The sequence below is a fragment of the Sus scrofa genome, chromosome 8, assembly GCF_000003025.6.
Source record: "Sus scrofa isolate TJ Tabasco breed Duroc chromosome 8, Sscrofa11.1, whole genome shotgun sequence".
NCBI lineage: Eukaryota > Metazoa > Chordata > Mammalia > Artiodactyla > Suidae > Sus > Sus scrofa.
This window is the reverse complement of record NC_010450.4, coordinates 43,091,601-43,116,976: the sequence shown is the minus strand read 5'-3', so window position 1 is coordinate 43,116,976 and position 25,376 is coordinate 43,091,601. Positions and strand designations below refer to the sequence as shown.

The window sequence follows — 25,376 nt, the reverse complement described above, 5'->3', positions numbered from 1 at the left end:
CTCTCCTTCCTCTTTTCTTTTCTTGTGACTCGCTGACCATGTTTAGTGTTAAGTTTGACTTGCTTTTTCTTTTTTATGTGTGTGATCATTATAGTCATTTGATTTATGGTTCCCATTACATTTTGATATATCCATTCATGTGTGTACAAAATTATTTCCGCTTACTGGTCTCTTAATTTCGAATGCATTTTCAATGTACTGCATTCGTCCTCTCCTCTTCTCATGCTTGCTGGTTTTGATAGCATATTTGTCAATGGGTGATTTCCTACTTTTAAATTATCTTTGCCTTTACCAGTGACCTTCTTCACTTTTAATACTCTTGTTTCTAATTGTGGCTTTTCTTTTTCTGTTTAGAGAAGTTCCTTTAGTAGCTGATGTAGAGCTGGTTTGGAGGGGCTGAATTCTCTCAGCTTTTGCTTGTCTGTGAAGATTTTGATCTCTCCATCAAATCTGAATGAGAGTTTTTCTGGGTAGAGTATTCTGGGTTCTAGGCTCCTCCTCTTCATCACCTCAAATATATTTTGCTGCTCCCGTCTGGCTTTTAGAATTTTTGCTGAAAGATCAACTGTTACCCTTAGGGAGTTCCCTTACATGTGATTTGTTTCTTCTCCCTTGTGACTTTTTCTTTCCTTTTTTTTTTTTTTTTTTTTGCCATTTCTTGGGCTGCTCCTGCGGCATATGGAGGTTCCCAGGCTAGGGGTCGAATTGGAGCCATGGCCGCCGGCCTACACCAGAGCCACAGCAACACGGGATCTGAGCCATGTCTGCAACCTACACCACAGCTCACGGCAACGCCAGATCGTTAACCCACTGAGCAAGGCCAGGGATCGAACCTGCAATGTCATGGTTCCTAGTTGGATTCGTTAACCACTGAGCCACGACAGGAACTCCCCCTTGTGTCTTTTAATATTTTTTCTTTGAAGTTAATTTGTGTTAGTTTGACTAGTATGTGTCTTGCTGTATTTCTTCTGGGGGTTAATTTGTATGGAATTATCTGTGCTTCTTCCACTTGAGAGAATGTTTCCTTTCCCATATTTTCCATTATCATTTCTTCAAATATGTTCTCTGGCTCTTTCTCTGTTCTCCTTCTGGAACCCCTATGATGTGAATGTTGGTAACTCTAATGTTGTCCCAGATATCCCCTAGATTCTTGTCAGGTTTTTTTCATTCTTTTTTTTTTTTCCTTTATCTTTTCTGTAGCAGTGATTTCCACCATTCTGTCTGTCTTCCACCTCAGTTATTAGTTTTTGTGCCTCCATTAACCTTCTATTGATTCCTTCTAGATTATTTTTCACTTCAGCTATTTTGCTATTCGTCTTGCTCTTTAAATTGTCTATCTCTTTTTTAAACATTTCTTTTAAGTTCTCAATCTGTGTCTCCATTCTTTTTCCAAGACCTTGGATCATCTTTACTATCATCACTCTGAATTCTTCTTTAAGTAAATTGCCTATTTCCTCATTTAGTGGTTTTTGTGTGTTTTCATCCTGTTCCTTTGTCTGAAAACTGATTTTTTTTGTCCTCTCATAGTGTCTACCTTTCTCTTTATCATCCTCTTGACAGGTTGGTATATAGATGTCAAAGCAGGTGCCCAGTTCTATAGTTCTCATGGGCAGTAGTGATTCAAATGTACCCAGAGCACATGTTGGGATCAACAGTATCACACTTCTGGAGCTAGGTGGCTGCTAGGGATAGGGTCTGTTAGGCAGGTGGCAGTGAATCACTATTCACAGGATTGCTTTTCTAGCTTGCAGGGGTAGCAGTATCTCTTGTGGGTAGCAAGTAGCTCTCAGGGATATTTTCTGTAGCTTGCAATGTCAGCAGTTGAAGAAACTGCCACCCCTCCCTTTGCCCAGAAAGCTCTAGGGACTGTTCTCTGTATAAGAGCAGGCGCCACAGTTCTGCTAGTACTCCCCTTGTTTGGCCACTCTAGAGATCCCTCTCTAAAGCCCCAGTGGTGTGGGGCTTTTTCCTAATTGTTGCTAATAGGCTGTCTCTGTAGCTACTGGATATATATTTCTGGCAGTTTCTCCCCCCACCTTGCTGCTGGTAGGAGTGCTCTCTGTAGCTGTTGCAGATCAGAATGGGGGTTAATGGGCCACCCTGTTTCCCTTAGTGTGAAACAAGTGCCACTGACATGGGCCTTTGCAGAGCCGCTGTCAGGGCCTTGTATCTTGTGTTTTTCTCCAGTTGGGCAACCCACAGCTCTGGCAGAGAGCAGGAACCAGCAGCCCTTTTGTGGGAATGGGCACTGCCATTGGCAGCTCTTCTGGCACTGATGGGGCATCACTGGCCTGAGCCTCTACAGATTCTCTGGCGGAGCCAAGGCAACCTTCCCCCATGAGAACTGTAAGCTGCTCAATCAGGGAAAACATGGGTGCTAGTGTAGATTGGGCTCCACTAGCATAGCGGCCACTGGCAAAAACCAGGAACCTGTGTTATTCCTCAGGCAGTTATTCCACCTGCTCCAGGATGTCTGTAGCCCTAAGGGTGGGGCTGCTTCTCAGCCATTGCTAGGCAGCCATCAAATGGTTCCCCAGCTGATGCAGGCAGTGTCCTGTAGCTTGAGAAAGCAGGCACAGGGAACAAGGCTTTAGCAGTGTATCCCCGCCTCTTCCTTCCAGCACCCCCAAACAATGGTGTCTAGTCTCTAAGCCTGACTGGGTTGCCTCCACTTAGATGCTCTCCACTGTGGTCATCCTATACTCTAATCCCTCCAGGCTGTTTCAGCATGGCTAACCTTGGTTTTTTCCCATATAGGCAGCCCCAGCTCCCTCTTTGGATCTCATCTCTATGTCCAGAGTTTTACTTCCCAACACCCACTGGCATCTGCCTATAGTGGCCCATAGCACTGATCATTTGTGGAGGATTTTCTCCTTTTTAACTGCTTCACATCTTTTGTCTAGAGTTCCTCCTCCATTTTTGGCTGATGTCCTTATTTGTGGAGGAATTTCCTGGAGTGCAGGAGTTTTCCTCTTTCCAGTTCCCTCCCATCTTGCTTTCTTTAGCTTCTTTTTCTCTGTTCTTCTTTCTTCTTTCTTTAGTCCTGTCTGGTTTTGTAAAATTTTCCTTGCTCTATCAAAATCTTAAGTTTTTAGTCAGTTTTTTGCAAATTTTCTGCGTGAATAGTTCCACATGTAGTTAATTGTATTTTCAATGAATTTGTGGGAGTAGGTGAGCCTCATGTCCTGCTACTCTGCCTTCTTAGACCCCCTACTTTAACATTTTAATTGGATTAATTTCCTCTGCCATAAGCTTTGGGTCTTCCATTTCAGAAGGGATTTTTTTTTTTCCCTCTTAAATCATTCTAAACCTGCAAACCACCATGGTAGTTAAGTTGGTAAGAGCTGGAGTTCCCGTCTTGGCACAATGGAAACAAATCTGACTAGGAACCATGAGGTTGCCAGTTCAATCACTGGCCTCGCTCAGCGGGTTAAGGATCTGGCATTTTCATGAGCTGTGGTGTAGGTTGCAGTCACGGCTCAGATCTGGTGTTGCTGTGGCTGTGGCATCGGCCAGCAGCTTCAGCTCCGATTGGACCCCTAGCCTGGGAACCTCCATATGCCATGGGTGCAGCCCTAAAAAGAAAAAAAAAAAGACAAAAAAAAAAGTTGGCAAGAGCCATTATAGAGATGTGAATGTGGTTAAAAGCTGTTTTTTCTTTCTCTCTCTTCCTCACATGCACACAGCCACACACAGCCACAAACTAAACACACACACCACATCACATACACACAGACAGAAACACACTATTAATCTGTAACAATTCAGGGGATTTCTAGATGTAGGATCCTTTGGACCACCCATAGGAAAATGAATTTTTGTCCATAATCTTTGGTGCCACCATGGTCACATAAGAAGAAACAATGCCTCTTTGCCAGAGCTCAGTTACAAGTTAGTATTATAAATATTACCATCAGTCATATAGTACCCAGCTGCAATAGAGATTTCATTTTCTCTCCTATATTGCCAGTAAAACAGTGTGTAATTGTATATACTCCATAAATTATTCTTTGCTATCAATTTTGATCATTTCTAAACCACAAATTAAATAATTCAAGATTGATTAAAAGCTCAGGTAACATATGTAAAAAAAAAAAAAAATAGTATTAATTCTTAAATGTTCCTGACACAGAGGCTAATGTAAACAAGCTATTTTTGCTATTTTTTTCTGTCAACTGTACTGTCTGAAGACTGGCTGTGTTTGAAAGCTCTTTCAGCTTTGAACTCCTCTGTTCTTTAATGACAAGGAAAAAGGAAGAAGCAGGACAGTGTCATGCAAGTTCTGTGTGATGAAGGAAGGTCAGAAACCACAGTATATAGATTTTTAGAAAGAGAACTTTTTAGAGAGAAAAGATAAATATTATTAGCAACACTGACCTTGCAATCCAATGTGACATTCCTAAGGCTAAATTGAAGCCTTTTGGAGCAAATAACATGCTGACCCTCAAAACAGCCTCACATGACTGAACAACATGGAGTAGTTGGGCTGAGGCCACGAAGGGTTTATTTTAATTATAGCAGCAGCATCAGGCTCACAGAGCAAAACTAAGCAGGTTCTCCTGCATCTTACCTTTTTTTGTATATGAAGACTGTAAATAGTGTGTGTGTGTGTGTGTGTGTGTGTGTGTGTGTGTGTTTGCATCATTGCGATAGTAAGCATAAAAAAAATCATCATCCAAACCAAGATACTTTTGAGAGTGACAAAGACACTGTTACTCTTCTGGAGCCATAGGTATAAACCAGTGCTGAGCAGGAGAAACAAGGAAATGAGGATGCATGTTTGGCCTAGGAACATATTTATGGTGGAGAAGAGATTTTATTATTATAGATTATACACTAATATACACATTTTGGAGCCTCAATAGAAGCATTTAATTACTTGCAACACACAATCTAAAAATAAATCAGTTCAACCTGTGAAATTTGGTCAACTTTAAGATTTGTTGTCAGGAGGAGAAAGTGATAGCGTTTTACCCAAGTTTTAATCATAATGCTTTAAAAGTTGTGTTCAACAGACAATGATTAAATATCTAATCAATATCAGAAATTGTCTCATGTATGAATTACAAATATAATATATATAAAAACTTTGTAACTGTAAGTCTATCAGTGGAATATTCCAAGGATATAGTTTTAGTTTTAAGTACCTATAGCATACTGTGGAAATTCTAATAAAAATGCATATATGACTCATCAAACAGAGATTTCATTATGTTCCTATTTTGTGGAAGGATATTTATAATTAATATCTAGTGTAGAGACTGGAGTGGTCCCAACTAGTAATAATGAGAAGTTCTTTAAGTAAAAAGAAATTTGCTTAACAAAATACACATAAGTACAAGGGATTAGGCTAAATTTGGTAATTTCCTTCTGTTAGCCACCTTAATTTTTAAGGCTGTTTTATGTGAAATTGTGGTTATTTGACTAAAATATAAATGCCAAAGCAGCTTATTTGAACAAAGGCAAATAAATTTTACTTTGACGAATACATATATTTAGCAAGTAAATATATACATTTACTTTGGGTTTTAATAAGTTAGTTTAAAAAGCTGAAAAGGCACAGTCTGACTGTTTAAACATCTCAAGCGCAAAATCAATCCGTAGGTTTCGTGAATCAAAGAAAGAACACTGAGATCTCATCAAGGAGCCCTGACTTGGTGGAACTGGTCCTTGAGCCACTGGGTGAGGGTTAAAACCTCTAAACCTCAGTTTTCTCACTATAAAAATGAACAAACTGGATTATTTTTATTGTAAGGTACTTTCCCACTCTGACATTTTATGCTTCTGTCCCAGTGATTAAACCATCAAAACCACGTTGCTGTCATTGGCCATTAATCTTCCTCTTGACCTTGTAAGTATGTATATATGAGAATGGCTTTCACTGAAATGTGTAAAAAAAATTAAGTGTATTTAAATGAATAATGGTAGGAAAATTTGGAGTTTGGATTTTCAAACTTTAAGACGTACACCTTGCTAACATTTTCCCTCTAAATATCTGCATGTTGGCAATAAGCTATGCAGAGTGGCATTCTCTAGGTAGTGTTCTTCAGTTGCATTTTTATTTCATTTTACATGAGAAAATAATCAAAATTGGTTCAGAAGGATTCACTTTCTGGAGAGATGTGGAGGACATTTCTGATTTTTTTTTTTTAACAAAGATATCTCTGCCAGCTACAAGTAAGATTTCCATATGTTGTGTGGAATTTAAAGAGAAACGCTTTTGATTTTTTTCACACCTGAACTGTCCTACTTCAGATGTTCTGAAGAATGCCTGCCTAAAAAGGAGCTGCAAAAAGATTATAAAATTATTTTGATATCATTTACTGGAGGAAAAATTGTATAGTATTTACTAACATATCACACCAGTACATATAAAAGAAGGAAGCTAGTAAAGTTGCTAGTTACTAGAGTAGCATTTAAAGCAAGTGACTTGAAATCTAAAAAATGAAACAAATAAATATAACAAAACAGAAGTAATTCACAGATACAGAGAACACACTAGTGGTTACCAGAGAAGAGAGGGATGGGGAGAGGGATGAAATAGGTCCAGGGGATTAAGAGGTGCAAACTACTAGATATAAAAATAAATAAGTTACAAGAATATATTTTACAGCACAGGGAATATAGTCAATATTTTATAACTTTGAATGGAGTATTACCTATAAAAATATTAAATCACTATGTTGTACACCTAAAACTAATCTAATATTTAAATCAACATTACTTCAGTATAAATAAATGAATAAATAAAGCAAGAAACTGAGTGAACAGAAAGGTTTGTTATGTCTATGCCTATGCTTGGAAGTCAATTGCTAACTGAATTTTACACCTGCTGAATGCTTTCTAAGATCTTGATTTTTCTCTAGCATTTTACATTTAAGCATTTACCCTTAAAATTTACGATAGTCATTTACAATTATAAACTCATGAATTCTTGGTTTTATGATGACAGACTTGAACATAATTCAAGTGATTTGAGTCTCTTGTGAGCATCATACCCTCCTTAGTAATTCTAACAATGCAGTAGAGAATGAGAGCTGTATAGGCACTAAATAAGTCCCTACTGACAGAGGCTATGCATAGCAGAACTTCTGTGGGTGCAAATTCATTTGCAAAGCATTTATTACACCAGATTCTACCACTTCAGGATCTTACTGAATTTCTAGAGCCTTGAAGATAGTAAGCATTAATAAAAATCGCTATTGAACAACAGAGAATGAGAAATTGCCCCAAGAAGAGATGCCTTTTGGTATGAACATGTACTTCTCTCCTTTTTAAATAGGTGCTCTTTAGACTGAATTCTAATAATACAACCCAGTAAAAGATTTAATGTAATTGGAGAAAATTATTTTCTGATATACAATTTTATGTGTTTTTCTTTAGTTGTGCTATTTTTACACACTAATGGAAAGGGCTTTGTATAGTATTGCATCTTGTGCATCATATTCTAAGATCTTTTTTTTTTTTTTCCTGAAACCTTAAAAACAATGAAATGTACATGGTGATGCCATGGCATCTGTAATTTGAATCACTCTGTAGAATGCTATGTCAATTGTTTTCTCAACAACAAATATGGAATATCATTTATAAGTATTCAATACATCATAAGGTTCTAAGAATGTTGTAGTATATATTTTCAAAACATTTTATTTTTAAACCCAGAGAATGCCATGCAAAGCTTTTAAAGTATTGATTCATGCCTAAAGCAGAAACATACAAACATACATTTGTTTTGCCAACTGGAATTTAATCATTCAGTCACAACTTATGCTAAAAGATAAAAAATACTTTGAGCAATATCTCAAAGTCTTAGATTGATTCTTCTTATGTTTAAGTATGAATTAAACATAAAAGTTACATCCTATGACATAATGAAAACAGTTCTATACATACAACTGTTATAAAGCAATGCTGACACCTACAGAGAATGTATGCAAATATCCAAATTTAATAGGTATATACTTCATTGATTGATATTAATACTTTAAATTCCAGCTATCTTAGTATGCAAAAATAAAATAACTTAAGTCTGATATGCTTCATTTAAGATATTTAATCTATAATAATAGATTGTTTTCTTTTCAATAAACTTCATTGTTGTAACATTATTATTTGAGTGTCAAATCAAAATGATTTGGTTATTTTAATAGTCCAAAGTGGAATTTATCTTACCAGCCCCATTATTGTGGTTCCATCTGCTGATGTCAGCTGATGACCCATGTGAAATATGCGCACATGTTTATTCTTTTTCCTCCTGCACTTGTGCAGTATTTCTAGTGAGGGAGGAGAGCTAGTTTCTGTTCTCTGAGAGAATTAAGCCAGAGTGTTTGCAAATCTGTTAGGCCAGGGAGAAGTATAGACTGCCCTTATCCAATATTTTCTCTATAGGTCCTTTGCCTCCATGTTGTAAAAGAGCTATTCCCTTCAAATTAAAGCTTATGTGAATTTGGTCCAATGAATTTTTTTAATAAAACTCGCTACTCTTTTTAATGAGTATTAGCCAAAGAAGGCAAAAACCAAATTCTTTCTTAAACAAGTACATGAGTGCCTAGTTGTTCTGGGGAGAAGCCGGGCTTCTACTGTGATGGATAATCAGAATCTAACGATTGCAATTTAAAGCCCAATATCCAGAGTTCCTGTCATGGCTCAGCAGAAAATGAATCTGACTAATATCCATGAGGATGCAGGTTCAATCCCTGGCCTTGCTCAGTGGGTTAAGGATCTGGCGTTGGTGTGAGCTGTGGTGTCCGTTGCAGACACAGCTGGGATCCCAAGTTGCTGTGACTGTGGCATAGGCCAGCAGCCACAGCTCCGATTTGACCCATATAGCCTGGGAGCCTCCATATGCTGTGCGTGCAACCCTAAAAAAAGAAAAGGAAAAAACTTAAAATCCAACTAGCTACTTTGATAGAATATATCCTACTTATTTGCAATAAAAATACCTAAGCATAATTTAATTTTACTGAGAGACAATAAAGCTGACTTAAAGGAAAGTCTAGAACTATGTTCCTGAATAAAAATATAGGTTAGTATATAGATGTCAGTTATCTCCTAATTATCTTGTAGATTTTATATAATTACAAAAAAAACTTCATTGGAGTTTTGTTTGCTTAAACTTGTTAGAAATTGTATAAGGGTTTTCCAGAGAAACAGGACTGATAGGAGACATATACATAGATCTCTGAGGCCAGCCATATTGGGGAGGGCAATCTGCTTTACTCAGTCTGTGATATAAACTCTTTACTCAGTCTGTGATATAAACATAGAGTTTATATCACAGACTTCATATAATATGAAGTCAAAATAATTAGGACAATGTAGATTCAGCACTATATAGGTAGACACTTCAAAAGAACAGAATCTATAGTTTATAAATAGACTCTGGTATCACAAAAAATTGTGAAAGGAAAAATTGGTCAATAAAATGGTATTAGGGAAATTGATTTCCTAGCTTATTAAATTAGGAAAAATATAGACAAATTGCATTTATCATCTGATCTTTAGATATGAATGAAGATGTCATAAACTAAAATTAAATCAAAAAGTAAAGAATGATTGAAGACCACAAAAAGTAGAAATTTCTATATGTCACAAATATGTCACATAAATTAAAAAGAAAATAACAAAATTGGGGAAAATATTTACAGTGACTATGAAAAACAAAAAACTCATAAGGAAAATCCAAAATATCCAATTGAAAATTAGGCAAAGATTTTAAAGGGTAATTTTAAGAAAAAATAATGCAAATAATAAATACAAAGAAAAATTGTTAATCACTAGTATTTAATCAAATAAATTCTAATCTGTGAGCCTAGAAAATTTGCACATTTAAATTGTCTAAGATTGAATGTAGATTATATTCACTATTATATGGAGAGAATACACACTCTCATTTACTACTGATCACATATTAACATAGTAAAACCTGAAGAGAGAATATTTAATATGAGATTAAATAATGATCATACTTTTTGATATTAATTTCACTATGCACTAAATATATTATACGGAAATAACAAGAGTAGCTTAAGATACAAACACAAATAAGGACATTTGTTGAAGCAACACGAAATAGGGAATGTCTAAATATTCAATAACTGAGAAAGTACAAAGGTAACTTTGCTGCTTCCATAAGGTAGAATACTATGTAGCTATTAAGAAAATATTTTAATATGTAAGAGAAATTTCACTAAGATGAGAAATATGGCTATAATGTGGGGTAGAGTCTGGGGAAAGACCTATTTGGGTTAAAAAATTAACTTGCAAGTGCTAATTTGTAGCTGTATAGGAGGAATTCAGAGATTGAATATGGGAATACATGAGATTTGAGCAGAGAGGAGCTATAAACTGGGGAGTTAATGTATCTTCCTGACCATTTTCTTTCTGTTTCTAGCAACTCTGGTCATTCTGGCTGAATCTCCTTTTTCCTATGCTGTCCATTTCCACTGGAAAAAAAATTAATCTACTTTATCAAATGCCATGAATTATTTCTTTACAGTAATATATTTACTTAATGGAGTGTTTAATATTCCATTTAGTGGACTGACCTTTCGCTGTTATGACCAACTTGAACTGTGACACTATATTGCTCTACACTATATCCTCTACGCCAGACTAATATTCTAAAGCCATTAACTCTATTATGTCTCTCTCTCGAAATCTTCAGTGGCTCCTCATTGTCTGCATATTAACAATCCCACAGCCTTTCCTTTTCTTCCCATCATATAACTCACACTCCAGGCAATCTGTGTCATCAGCTTTAGCAAACATAATTGTGTTGTCACAAGACAAACCTCAGATTATTTGGTCCCATGGGCTGTAACCTCTTCCTCTCTTTTATAGCCCCAAATCCTATTCATATTTTAAGAATCACGTAACATATCTTATCCTACATGGTGTTCTTTTTTTCAATCCCCACAGACAAACCGTTTCTTCTCAATGAACTTTTCATGGTTCCTATTTTTACCTTTTAGATTACAGGTAAGGCATTCTAGCCTATATTTTGCTCAACTGTTAAATGTTTTACTTCATCTCCCAAATTATTTTTAGCAAATTTGGACATTTTTAAACATCTCTATCTTTATAGAAAATCTGCGCATTTAAAACAAAACAAGATGCAACAACAACAAAACAAAACAAAAAGCAAAGGAGTGGCAGGCAGTTAGACTAATATAAATAAAGACATTAACACATACAAATTAGTTTCTTATGTTACAGAAGAGAAAACCTGTTCCTATCCCATGCCTGTGGGGCTTTTGCAAATCTGGTTATATTTTGCCACATGCACACACATGCAAATCTTAATACATTTCAAACAGTGAAAAATGTGTAAGACCATCTTCTTTGATCACATTGTAAAAAATAAAAGGAAATAAAAACTAACAATAAATTGGCAAAAAAGAAAAGAAAAATTCAGGTATTTTGAAATTTTAAAATCATTAATTTTTGAGTGAAATGTAATAACATTAGAAAAAACTATATACTATCAAAATAACTACAAGGAGAAAAGCAAATTTTAAACTTTATGAGATATTGCCTAAGCTCTTCACTAAAAAATACTTTATGTGGAAGATATATTGACTTAGCTTACTCAATATATATTTCAGTTTTCAGTTTTGAGGCTTTCTGAATGATAAGAGCTAGAAAGCTAAAATCTACTTTTATGACTTCCTCACAACTAAATTTTCGGATGTGAAATTGTGAAATTTGTTCTTCTAAGAGACACACTCTTGCAAGTTCTAAAACAGAACTGTAAAAATAGAAAATTAACATGAGCCACACATGCAATTTTAAATCTTTTAATAGGCACATTACAAAAAGTAAAAAGAAAAGAGAACTGATTTTTACTACGGCATTTCACTTTACCCAATATATTCAAAATAATGTCATTTCACAGAACTTTCCTTGAAAAAGACACATGCACCTGCATGTTCGTTGCAGAACTATTCACAATAGCCAAGACATGAAAACAACCTAAATGTCCATCGACAGATGATTGGATTAAGAAGATGTGGTATATATGCACAATGGAATACTACTCAGCCATAAAAAACAAAATAATGCCATTTGCAGCAACATGGATGAAACTAGAGACTCTCATACTGAGTGAAGTCAGAAAGAAAAAGACAAATACCATATGATATCACTTATATCTGGAATCTAACATATGGCACAATGAACATTTCCACAGAAAAGAAACTCATGGACATGGAAAACACTCTTGTGGTTGCCAAGAGGGTGGGAGTGGGACGGATTCGGAATTTGGGGTTAATACATGCAAACTATTGTCTTTGGAATGAATGGATAAGCAATGGGAATCCTGCTGTATAGCACTGGGAACTATATCTAGTCACTTTTGATGGAGCATGATAATGTGAGAAAAAAGAATGTATACATGTATTTGTAACTGGGTCACTTTGCTGTACAGTAGAAAAATGTCAGAGCACTGTAAACCACCTATAATGGATAAAGTAAAAATCATTATTAAAAAAAACAAAACACTGTACTCTAAAACACATTAAGGCCAATTAGTGCCTGACTCCTGCACTGCCTCTGGCTTTGAAACTAAGAGTGTCAATGCTATGCAGCCTTTGAAAACATAGCGGAAAAACAGGAGCTGAAGGATTGGTGTAACTCAGAGCGAACACATCAGTATAGTTAAGATTATCTGATGAGGAGTTCCTGTCGTGGCGCAGTGGTTAACGAATCCGACTAGGAACCATGAGGTTGCGGGTTCGGTCTCTGCCCTTGCTCAGTGGGTTGAGGATCCGGCGTTGCCGTGAGCTGTGGTGTAGGTTGCAGACGTGGCTCGGATCCCGCGTTGCTGTGGCTCTGGCGTAGGCCAATGGCTACAGCTCCGATTGGACCCCTAGCCGGGGAACTTCCATATGCCGCGGGAGCGGCCCAAAGAAATAGCAAAACAAACAAACAAACAAAAAAAAAAAAACAAAAAAAAGATTATCTGATGATTTAGACGATTATTGTATTTTCTCTCTTTCATGAAATGCTAGACATATTTAATTAGCATCACAATCAATGTTATAAATTTAACTCTTACAAGACCAACAATTCTTTAAGAGTTTTAGTCATGTTGTTAAAAAGGAGGTAAAATCATCCTGTCCTTTTACTCAATGCACTTGAGTAGGTTCCACAGGCAAACATTCCTCTGGTGACCTCAATTTTCAAATGCCATCATATATAGTACTTTCAATATTTAAACTCTGGTGTGGGAACTCATAATTTTGATTTTTTTTTTGTCCATCATATTAAATAGAACATTAATAAAACAAAATAACACTTAAAACATACACAAAAATATCTCACGATTATGGTACAAAAGCACCAAATACAAACCCTAAGGAGAGCTTTTTTTTTTGGTCTTTTTAGGACCGCAGTTGAGGCATACAGAATTTTCCAGGCTAGGGGTCAAATTGAAGCTATAGCCACCAGCCTACACCACAGCCACAGCAATGCAGGATCCAAGCAGTGTCTGCAACCTACACCACAGCTTATGGCAGTGCCGGTAACTTAGCCCACTGAACGAGGCCAGGGATCGAACCCTCGTCCTCATGGATACTAGTTGAGCTTGTTAACAGTTGAGCCTCGATGGGAACTCCAGGAGAACTTTTAAAGGGAGAAATCATTCCAAAACCTTATCCTGAAATGAATGATATGTTTAAAGGATTAACCTCATGGAAAAATTTATTATTATTATTATTTGTCTTTTTGCCTTTTCTAGGGCCACTCCTGTGGGATATGGAGATTCCCAGGCTAGGGGTCTAATCCGAGTTATAGCCGCCAGCCTATGCCAGAGCCACAGCAACGCAGGATCTGAGCTGCATCTGCAACCTATACCACAGCTCATGGCAATGCCAGATCCTTAACCCACTGAGCAAGGCCAGGGATCAAACCCGAAACCCCATGGTTCCTAGTTGGATTCGTTAACCACTGAACCACGACGGGAACTCCTGGAAAAATATATTATGACATTTCATCTTTGGGACACAAAACTAGAAAATTAAAAATTAGGAAGTCAAAAGCCACATCAAGTTTTTCAGATCAGAAAACAATAGTCATCACTTAAGCCTAGAGTATTTGACATGTGAAAGAAACAACCACATTTGCAATAAAATGTGCTGATGTGCTAAATTAAAATTTGTCACCTTACTCACTTTAATGTTTATTATTTTGGGAAATTATTTGTTAAAAACAATTCAGATAACAGAGATCAAGAGTAAATTGAGAGTTAGCTAGGTGTAATTGAGTTTGGGGGGTAAAAAGAACACAATTTAGTAACAGTCTGCTCTGATATTTTTTTGTACAGTTAAGATCATTAACTGACACATACACATACGAAGAACTTCTTGTTTCCTAATTGTTTTATTTATTCTTTGAGAGCATGTCCTGGGAACTGAGGAATTCATATACATGGTTATTGGAACAAAAATGGCTAATAAAAGCTCCCACTACATATTGAATTAATTGCTCAACTAATTGCTTTCCTGTTTTACTAGTAATTAAGAGCAAACAGCTCAGGTTCTCTGCATGTGGTCTGCTGATTTCAAAAGAGAAAGCCATAAACTTTGCACTGATTTTAAAGCCAAACACATGACAACTTCCATTTCTCAAAGCAGTTGTTATTAGAAAGCAAGAAATCAAAGGAGGACCAACTCATTTTTACAAGTTATCAAAAAAATCTTTAAATCTGTTGTTACTCCTTTTTGAAAGGAATTTTCAAATTAAGGCTTTCAAATTAAGGCATTTTCCTCTAAAAGGGAGCTATACTTAGAAACTGGTCTCACAATATAATTTTTTTTCACCGTTTTAAAATTATTATTATTTTTTAATAGTTATTTCCCCGATACAAATTTTTTTCCTACTGTACAGCATGATGACCCAGTTAATTCCTTTTTATTCTGATGTGAGAACCCATATGAATGAACAGACCTTAAAAAAAATCCTTCTGAAGAAAAATGGGAGAGAGGAAAAAAAGAAAAGTAGCAACACTACATCTCTGTTAATACCAGACTACTTAACAGTGAGGAACTGATAACTAAGCACAACCTTACAAATGAACTGTGACCTTAATCACAGATGGTGTTTTTAAGGTAGTAGTAATAATTTGGAAAACACTGAGTATAACCTTCTATCAAATACATGCTAACTACAGTAGGAAAAGAAGGAAATTGTGCAGAAATGTCAGCACTTTTCCACTAGCAAAAAAATGAAAGCACCACACCTATTTTCATTTGAAATAACTTGATAATTGAGGGTGAGGGGTGCTTTCAAAACCTTGTCTGGAAAAAAACAAAAAAACAAAAACAAAAGCAAAAAAAAAAAAGGAGTTATCCGGTGGTGCAGAAGGTTAAGGATCAGGTGTTGTCACAGTAGAGGCTTGGCTCGCTGCTGCAGTGTGGGTTCTACCCCTGGCCCTGGTCCATGGAGGCAGCCAAAAAAACCTAAAAAAACAAAAATCAATGTCTTACCTGAGTAATTATCTTTCAATAACCAAGCTCTCCCAAGTACCCTGGCAAAGCAGTGGGAATATTCCAGCACTCTAGCGGCCCAAAGAAATCCAAATCCACTGTGCAGAGATTGGTACCCTTGGACCAGCTGTTCTCTGATCTGTTGACAAGATTTCTTTTTTTTCTTTTTAGTTTTGGTTTTCAGACCTAGAGTACATCTGAGTAAAAGCTTTTCCCAAGAAGTGAGGAAGAGGAAAAATATGAAGGAAATTGTCCCAAGTTGTAGCCTTTTCAGTATTTTAGGATTTTAGAGTTAGTGTTTGTTGCTAGCCTTGAACAAATGATGTTCACCTATTTTAAGGACCATCAGTTAAATGTTGTTAAGTGTTTTGAAGATGAAAAGCAATAAATATATAAATAAACACACTTCAGATATTTCATATTGATTAGGGGTTGGTTTTACAGTGCAAAACTATTGCTTTAGTGGTTGGAAAAGTGATCCAAAGTAAGTTCTCATGCCTGAAACCGAAGGCCAAGGCCATTAATTGTTGTCACCTGAGAGCCCAGCGCAGCTTACAAAATAAATCTGGCTTGGCCCCAAAACCAGCCCCAGAGCATGATGGAGGGTTTAGAAATACAGAAAAACCAGTGTTCAAATGCAGCCGCAACTTGTGAGTAGAGTTAAATAAGTTATAAAATAACTTGGTGATTTTACAATGCATCGTAAAAACTGATGTCAAACAAATTTCAAACATACACCACCCAATTACCCAGAGACTTATTCCAGGGGTTGGTGGACAAAGTAAGTTTTTCCAATTTTACTCAAAGATGTTTGCTTTGATAAATCTAGGCCGTCAGAAATTTGTGTTGAGAAGTCAAATTAGCCATGGGGTATTACTGCTCTTTGGACATTTAGTTGTTTACAGGTAGGGACCGGAAAGGAGAGAGAAATCCCAAAGTCACTGAGTCATTATGAATATAAGCATTCTTCCTCTTCAGTCTCGTTGAGCTTTTCTGATTAAAGCAACTCTCCTTTCTACTAACACTTGCTTCTCAAATTATTGCCTGAGCAGCCAAATCTAGGTTTGGTAATATCTCTTCAGATTCTCTTTTTACCTTGAAAGAAATTTCATGTATTTCCCAACCATTTTGTAAATACTATTACAAGGTTCTGTGCAGGGTCTCTGTTTTGATTGCTGGTGCTCTCATAGATATTGCTATTTGTAGATGGGAGGAGGTAAGGACTTTATAGCCACAGAACTCCTGTCAAACACTATGCTCCATACTAAGTGGTTTATAAATTAGATGTGTTTGCATCACAAGATAACCACATGAGGTAAGCTTTTCATTTTAAAGGTGAGAAGAGTTGAGCTAAGAAAGAATGTGTCCAAAGGCATTTAACAAGTTGAGCAAGGATTCAAAGACATTTTCAAATCCTAAATTCTATTTTTGTATTAAATGCATAGGTTTGTTTTTTTTTTTGTTTTGTTTTTTTTTTTTGTCTTTTTGTCTTTTTGCCTTTTTCTAGGGCCACTCCCTCAGCATATGGAGGTTCCCAGGCTAGGGGTTTAATTAGAGCTGTAGCCACCGGCCTATGACAGAGCCACAGCGATGCCAGATCTGAGCTGCATCTGTGACCTACACCACAGCTCAGTGTAATGCTGGATCCTTAACCCACCGAGCGAGGCCAGGGATCCAACCTGCAACCTCATGGTTCCTAGTCCAATTCGTTTCTGCTGAGCCATGATGGGAACTCCCAAAATGTATAGATTTTTAAAATTAACTTTCACTTTATTCTAATGTTAAATGTCTCCAGTGCCGGCCTATTAGAATATTACTTAGATTGCTAAAATAGACTCAATTCTATTTTTGTTAGGTTAAAAAATTGTTTTTTACTAGTACGTATGTACAGGCAAAATATTTATTTTGTGGATTGCATACATGGAAAAGACGTGGCCTCAATGAGAACAATGACTTGGATGCAGGCAGAGTAGGCACTTCTGTCTAGAATATAATATGGGGTGTAAGAAAGGAACAATGCAAAGGACAGCGTCACCAGAATGGGCTCTCACTGGGGCTAGAAAGTGGTCAGACATGCAGTTTTCTTTCACTTTTTTTTTTTTAATTTAATTTAATTTTTTGTTTTTTTTGGTCTTTTTTTCCAGCCACACCTGCATCATATGAAAGTTTGTGGGCTAGGGGTCCAACAGAGCTGCAGCTGCTGGTCTAGCCACAGCCACAGCAATGCCAGATCCAAGCCACATCTGTGACCTATGCCACAGCCCCTGGTGACACCAGATCCTTAATCCACTGGATGAGGCCATGGATCAAACCTGCATCCTCAGGGGCACTATGTTGGGTTCTTAAACCTGCTGAACCACAACGGAAACGCCTACACTAAATTTTATTTTATTTTATTTTATTTATTTATTTTTAATAATTTTTTTTATTTTCCCACTGTACAGCAAGGGGGTCAGGTTATCCTTACATGTATACATTACAATTGCAGTTTTTCCCCCACCCTCTCTTCTGTTGCAACATGAGTATCTAGACAAAGTTCTCAATGCTATTCAGCAGGATCTCCTTGTAAATCTATTCTAAGTTGTGTCTGATAAGCCCAAACTCCCGATCCCTCCCCCTCCCTCCCCCTCCCATCAGGCAGCCACAAGTCTCTTCTCCAAGTCCATGATTTTCTTTTCTGAGGAGATGTTCATTTGTGCTGGATATTAGATTCCAGTTATAAGTGATATCATATGGTATTTGTCTTTGTCTTTCTGGCTCATTTCACTCAGGATGAGATTCTCTAGTTCCATCCATGTTGCTGCAAATGGCATTATGTCATTCTTTTTTATGGCTGAGTAGTATTCCATTGTGTATATATACCACATCTTCTGAATCCAATCATCTGTCGATGGACATTTGGGTTGTTTCCAAGACATGCAGTTTTCCACTGCCCAACACTTGTCCAATGATTTAGCAGGACTGCGGACACCCAAGGAACAGCCCCTGAAGGAGCCAGCACAGGGTCAGAGGTTATGGATGACAGTAATATGTTCACAAATGACTCACTATTTCTAATTCTTATTTCCTGTCTTCAAAAGAGCATAGCATCAAGGAGTTCCCATTGTGGCTCAATGGGTTATGAACCCAACTAGTATACATGAGGACTCAGGTTGGAGTCCTGGCCTCATTCAGTGATTTAAGGATCCGGCGTTGCCATGAGCTGTGGTGTAGGTTGCAGATGTGGTTCAAATCCTGCATGCAGTGGCTGTAGTGTAGGCCAGCAGCTGTAGCTCCAATTCGACCCCTACCCTGGGAGCTTCCATATGCCACAGGCGTGGTCGCAAAAAAAAAAAAAAAGAGCACATATGATCCACAAAAAGGGGGGGGGATTCCTTCTGTGGCTCAATGGGATCCAAGGCATCTCTGCAGCTCTGGGACACGGATTCAATCCCCAGCCCAGGATGGTGGGTTAAGGATCTGTTGTGGGTGGTAGCTCTGTTCTGATCCCTGGCCAGGGAACTCCATGTGCTTTGGGGAGGCCAAAAAAGGAAAAAAAAAAAAAGAAAAGAAAAGAAAGAAAGAAACATTGGATCAGAAAAATGTTTGCAATTAATTGACATAGATAATGGGCTTTATGGAGTTTAGGCATTTCTTTCTCGTAGAGGCCAGTACTACTTCATTATTTTATTTTTTAAACTCAGTTATTCTCATTGCATTGCAAGTATGTAGTATGTTTTATGGAAGATGTCAATGTCAATTTTTGAATCTTCATGAGAAAAGTAGAATGAAATGAAGTACAAATTCTATTTGATAGGATAGTTATATAAGAAAAATTGGGAGAAGAACTACCTTATGCTTATAATATAAAAATATGAACACAAAACCATATTAGCTAAATTAAGGGTACAGAAGATGGCCAGATGAAAGACATTCTAGATGCCAATCACAGAAGTAAATATACCTCTATAGATTGGGGAATTTATAAGAGATACCAGCAACACCACCTAAATCTTTATTTCAGTTTGATAGGTTTTGTACTAGTGGAATTTTTCAAATAAGGCTATCCTAGCTCTTTTTGACTTGTAACCAGTTTTGTGGGTGTTCTGAATTTCTTGTCTGACAATGGAAAACTCATGATGTACAGGTTTTTCACAATAGATCACCATGAAAATGCCAATTGATAATAACAACCACCATTTGTAATGTGCTTACCCCTACTAAGAAGTACAGTACCTGCATCATCTTAATTTTTTGTTCAACCCTGTTAGGTATTTCATTCTTGTTTCAAAAGAACAGGAGAATGGAACTAGGGGAGGAAGTTTCCCAAGACCAAACAGTTCCTTCACTTCTAAGTGGCAAAGTCAGCTTAGAACTCTTGAGTTTTCTGCTAGTGAGGCCTATGTTCTTAACCAGTCTGTCCACTACTTTGCTCCATCATAACTTTGAATGTGTTACTCTACCTTAAGAGTTATACTATCAAGGTCAAAGTGAAGGAGGAAAAGGCCTTTTCAAATAATGTATGCATAAGAACTGGAGATAATTTGACTTTTTACAACTTATTTCAGATGGTAATAGCAAACAGATACCAAAAGTGCACTCTATAGGGGGAATTTTAAGTACATCACATCACATGTATTAACTAACTTAATCCTTATAACAACTCTCTGAAATATTATGGAATAATAATACTATCCCTGTTTTATGGATGAGGAAACAAAAGGCACATTAGGTTTAAAATGTGGGTCCAAAGTTACCAAGTTATTAAGCAGAGAGCTGGAATTCAGATTGAGAGACATAGGAACTGGATCAGATCAATGTTAATCAAACATCATGGGTCGCTTATATTATTGACTTAATTTCATGAAGCAATTAACTTGTTTTTTAATCTAAGCATCATAAGAACTGCAATTGCAAATTCGTTGAGATTTTTTTCCTCATATATACACATATGTAACTCAAAAATATTTTAAGTTTATCACTATCTACCCAAAATAATCTTAAGTAGCTTTCGTAGCATTTGGGACGCTGAATTAGAATTAAGAGGTGCTATGTAGAATTGCTCAGGGCTGAGAAAGGAAAGAAAGTAAAATAAAGCTTATGTATGCTATAGAGGGTCCTATGAGAATGGGGTGAAAGGGAGAGTTAAAGGGTCTGAAGTAGCCAAAAATCATAAAAACAAAGGGTGTCTCTGTTCCCCACAGCAAGGGTAAGCTAGTAATAAGGGCAGTGCAGCCAATCAGCTGTACCAAGAAATGACCAGAGACTTAGGTCATGGAGCCCCTGCTCAGAGCAGAATCCACTTCAGAAGGAAGGCTCTTTTCTTTGTCTTCATTTCTTGGGGAGGTGTGTCTTTTTCTAAACAAACAAACATGTTCTGTAATCCTTTTGTTGTGAAGCAAATATTGTCTTCTGTTCACTTTTTCATTGTTTCTACTTGCTATTTTGGAAGCAGCAATAAGGGATAGATTTTGATCAAATGTTGTGTCATTCTAATTATCAAGAGTTGGAATCATCCTGCAGTGGTGTATATGAAATAACGCAGTATTAAAAAAAAACCAGAGAATATAAGGTTTTAGAAAAAGAAAAGAAAATGTAGGAGTCAAACACCATTGAGGCCCAAAGACTCATCCTTTCATCTAAAAATATTTGACTAAGATGCTTATATGTTAATTCAGAAGAACAGCATTAATACAAAGTAGAATTTTTTAAAGCCTTGACGTAATAAGTTGAAATCATATAAAGTTGTCAATATTTGCTGTTTTTCACCTACAGATTAGACAATTTCATGGACCCAATCTATATATATATATACACTATTTAGTTAGTAGGTTAAGAGCATTCCCAGGAGTGAGACCAAGGGAGAGAGAGAGAGACACACACACACACACTCACATACATTTTAGTCCATTTATGTCTGAGTTATCTTTTTTTTTTTTTTTTTACAAGGACTACGAGGGGAATATATTCATGTATTACTTGGTTTCATAGCAAAAAACAATCCCAACTAGCTAATCGTAAATTGACTAGATTAGGAAATAGACATTTCTAATGGGGGGGTTGTTTTGTTTTAATTTTATTGACGTATAGTTTATTTACAGTGTTGTGCTAATTTCTGTTGTATACAGAAAAGCGATTCAGTTACACACATTTTCATATTATTTTCCATGACAGATTATCACAGGATATTGAATATAGTTCCCTGTGTTCTACAGTAGGTCTTTGTTGTTTATCCACCCTATACATAATAGCTTTACACCCCCTCAGCCCCCCACGTGCACGTCTTGTCAAGGACAAATCTGTTCTCCATGTCTGATAAACATTTCTAATTGACATCGTTTACAGGCAAGTTTGTTTTAATGATTCTGACAGCAGACAGGATATACCATTTGGCCCAGAGGGTATCTCTTACCTCAGCTATCTTGGGTTGCTTTCTCCCTAGGATTGCTGGGGGCAGTGAAGTTCTGCTGCAAGTGGTGATGGTACTCAGAGACAGTTGCCAGCTAGAAGCCAAGGTTTCTTCAACACATCTAACTCAAGGACTCAATCTCCTTTTATTTCCCGAGGAGATTGGACTGACACAGGGCACCTGTCTATGGTTGTATTCTTCTGACAGGACATTCAACTCCTTTCTTACATGCATATTTTTGTTTTTTATATTTTCTTAAAAATCCTTGCAAATTTATATTTTTCAATGGACAAGGCAAAATCTATTTTAGAATGCAATCATGGCAACTATAGAAATAAAGCTTAAGGGTGGATCTTTTATTATGATAAAATTAGAGCTATATTTAATAAATATTTTAAAATAATATTCAAAAATAAATCAGTGGTTGAGGCCTAGGATATTGTGATGTGAGTATTCCCTGCAAGTATTTTAGCTATAAAAACATGTCCATCTTTTGATCTGAGATTTTACTATGTCAGTCATCCTACCTCTGGATTTGTAAGGGAAACATGAGGCAGATGTCCATATATGGTGATTTTTTTCATGACAAATGAAGGAAACATACTTATTACTGCAAAATAAGTGATGTTTAGGCAAATGCCAGGTCCAAACTCTTGCAAACTTGTATATGATAAAAAGAGAGTTTGCATTCATTTAGATTAACAAGGGATATTTTAAAGGTCTGGCAGTAGGGAGTGGGGACACTGTCAGCAGTTCAAAAGGATCCTCTAAGGGAAAGCTGCATTTCCTGGGCTTTCGAATAGGCTAAGCAAAATACATTCTTGTTGAGCCCTGCACTAGAGGAACACCAGTATTAATTATGCAAACTTTTTTTTTTTTTTTTTTTTGGTGGGTAAAAGAATTTGAGAATGACTCAGCAAGACATTTCAAAACCAAATCCTTCTACCTGCTTATTGAACTTGTTCTTTTCAGATCTGCTCTCTGATCTATGAACTGGGTTAGAAGTTTGAGATCTCTAGTGGCTTCTAAGAAAGCTTCAGCTTTGACAGGAACATGGAATCAGACCCAGTACTCCCATCCTTTTACTCTTAATTTAAATTGGAATTAATTGATCATTAAGATGGGTAATTAAGTTGGAAATAAATGATACTTCCTTAAATTTAGCCTCTAATTTTTTTTTTTTTTAGACAAATATAAAACCTGGTCAAATCCCCTAACCAAAGACTAGGTCTACCTGTCAAAGGACATGTGTGTGTGTGTGCGCAAACACTGCATGTGTGCGCCTGTGATTACCTTCATATTTTCCTCTAGATTAGACTGTATGTTGATGGTAACTCAGAAAAGAGGGGACATTTAAAAGTTAAATTAAAATGTAAAGGCAGCAGAAGATTTTTTACAAGTCCCAGCTAAAATGACAGTTCAGGATTTAGTTGGAAAAGGCAAGGCTCCTAATCAACAGTCATTTGGAAATTTGGGGGAGGAGAAGTCCTCTCACCTATTTTGGAAACTACTTGCAGATGTGGGGAAACCTCTGAATTGCTCACAACAGGGGTTTTGCAGAGATTTCCTCTGATTTTTTTTTTTTTTTTTCCTCCTCAATTTCCCACAGCCTATGTTTGTCCTGCGTCTGCTAGGCTGACATGTGGTTTACCTCGCTAATCCTGCTGCCAGGTTTTACACACTCTCCTCCTAACTAAAACAACTAAAGCCAAAGGATACTGAGCAACTCCGGGCATGGGCGCCAGAGCTGTCACAGAAAATTTGCTTCCCCAGTGTTCCTTCCAACTTCCCTTCCTGAGCCCGCGTGAGCCACAGCTCAGCCCTTGGCGAGGTCTTCGCGTTTCCTGCTGCTGCTGCAATCTGTAACTGGATTTTGGATTAAACAAACAAACAAACAAACATAAAAACACTGCAGTTCTGAGGATCGTCTCAGCAAAACTTTGTGGTTGGGGGACTTTTGAAAGCAGTTTCCTTACCTCAGTTGGAGGCCCAGACACTTTCCACCCCTCCCGGCTGCACCGAGGCAAAGGCAGCAAAGGGGATAGGCAAGCTCCTTGTGTATTGGGGGGAAGTGGAGGTTTTAGTCAAGTTGTCACCATCCCTCGCCCACCCCCGGTCTGGCGCTTTCGGCTGGCGCGTACATCATCTATTAACTGCTGTTCGCGGACGCACTGCACGATATATTCATTTTTATCTTTAGTAAATTATAAATGGAATTCTCGGCGCGCTAGTGTCTGTCTGCTCATGTAGGGCTACCGAAAGGAGGCGGAGAGGAGGCTGTGGCCCGGATCCTGACCCTGATTGTATGAATAAGTAAGCAGGATGCAAGTGATTGGGTTAGATGCTGTGAAGAATTTTTTTTTTTTTCAAGTTAGTAAGAGGGTAAAAAGACAGCCTAGGGGGAAAAGGCAAACAGTGCATCCCCAAATCCTCCCACTTTCGCTCTTCTCTCAGTCAGTTGCTTTGCTGCTTCTGCGGCTTTTAAGGTCTGGCAGCGAAGGAACGTCTGCCCCCCACCCGCGTCCGCGGTCCCCACTTGCAGCTCAGACGCGTTGATGTGCAGACTGGGCTCGTCCTCCCAGAGCAGCGCCGGGTCCCGGGTGCCGGGCACGCGCCGGGCCTGAGCCCGGGAACCTGACCCTGGAGCAGCTAAACAGTTGAGCCACGGGAAGGACCGCCGCCGGGAGACAGCCTGGCCGCTCGCCCGCCCGGACCCGCTCCCTACCTGCCCCCGCCCGCCCTCCCGCGGCCCGCCACCTCGCCCGCGCCGGGAGACAGGCCGTCCTGCCCTCTCTCCGCCCGACGGCGCCCCATGTCCCCGGACACCTGAGCGCCGGCCGCGCCGAGGAGCCTCCCGCGGGGACAGGCGCCCGTGCCCTGCTTCCCTCGCGAGGAAGATGGGGCTGGAGACGCTTTCCCCTGGGATGCTTGCGTGGCTGGTGGCCGCAGGGGCTGTCCTCTGCGCTGAGCTGGGGGTCTGCGCCGGCCTCGACTATGACTACACTTTCGGTGGCAATGGAGAGGACGAGACGGAGTCGCTGGACTACAAGGACCCGTGCAAAGCTGGTGAGTGCCCTCTCGGGGCGAGACGGCAGGGGCGCGATTGGCGCTGCGAGGGCGCCTAGTCTCACCTGCCTCTTCCCACCCTCCTCCCCACCCCGCGGGGCCGCGCCGCGCCGCCTCTGCTGCCGCAGTTACGAGCTGGCGAGACCGGATGCCAAGCTCCGTCTCCCAGTTTGGGGACCTCCTGGAGTTCCGACCCCCTCCCCCGCTTCCCGTCCTGGCGCGGCGCAACGATCGGCGGACGCCGCCGCCAGGGCTCTGAGCCCAGAGCCCGCGGCCCTGGGCGTCTCGGGCGGCGCCTCCCTGGTGCCCGGCGCTCGCGGTCCCGCGCGCCGGCGGGCGGACTGCAAGTCGGGACACCTTCGCCCCCTCTCGGCCAGGGTTCGCTGTGCGTCCCAGGCAACTAGGAGATAGCGACGCCCTCGAAAGCTTCTCCGCTG

The 25,376-nt window shown here is 38.5% G+C and overlaps 1 protein-coding gene and 1 long non-coding RNA gene across 5 annotated transcripts in view; one reads left to right on the top strand and one right to left on the bottom strand.

The window, feature by feature from the left end:
• LOC110262093 lies at positions 18,284–24,785 on the bottom strand. 2 transcript variants are annotated; one of them, XR_002346638.1, is made up of 3 exons: positions 24,700–24,785; positions 21,877–23,926; positions 18,284–18,470 (listed from the first exon to the last, which is right to left on the bottom strand). It is a non-coding gene; the product is annotated as an uncharacterized LOC110262093 (long non-coding RNA). The 2 variants fall into 2 exon arrangements; XR_002346639.1 differs by lacking the exon at positions 24,700–24,785 and having other exon boundaries at positions 21,877–23,739; positions 23,850–23,988.
• Positions 22,762–25,376, top strand: part of TLL1 (tolloid like 1) — a 238,333-nt gene continuing 235,718 nt past the window's right edge. For all 3 annotated transcript variants that reach the window (XM_021101281.1, XM_021101283.1, XM_021101282.1), the window contains exon 1: positions 22,762–24,939. In XM_021101281.1, the coding sequence (XP_020956940.1) occupies positions 24,771–24,939 (169 nt within the window). In that variant the 5' untranslated portion in view covers positions 22,762–24,770. The remainder of the gene's footprint in view (positions 24,940–25,376) is intronic.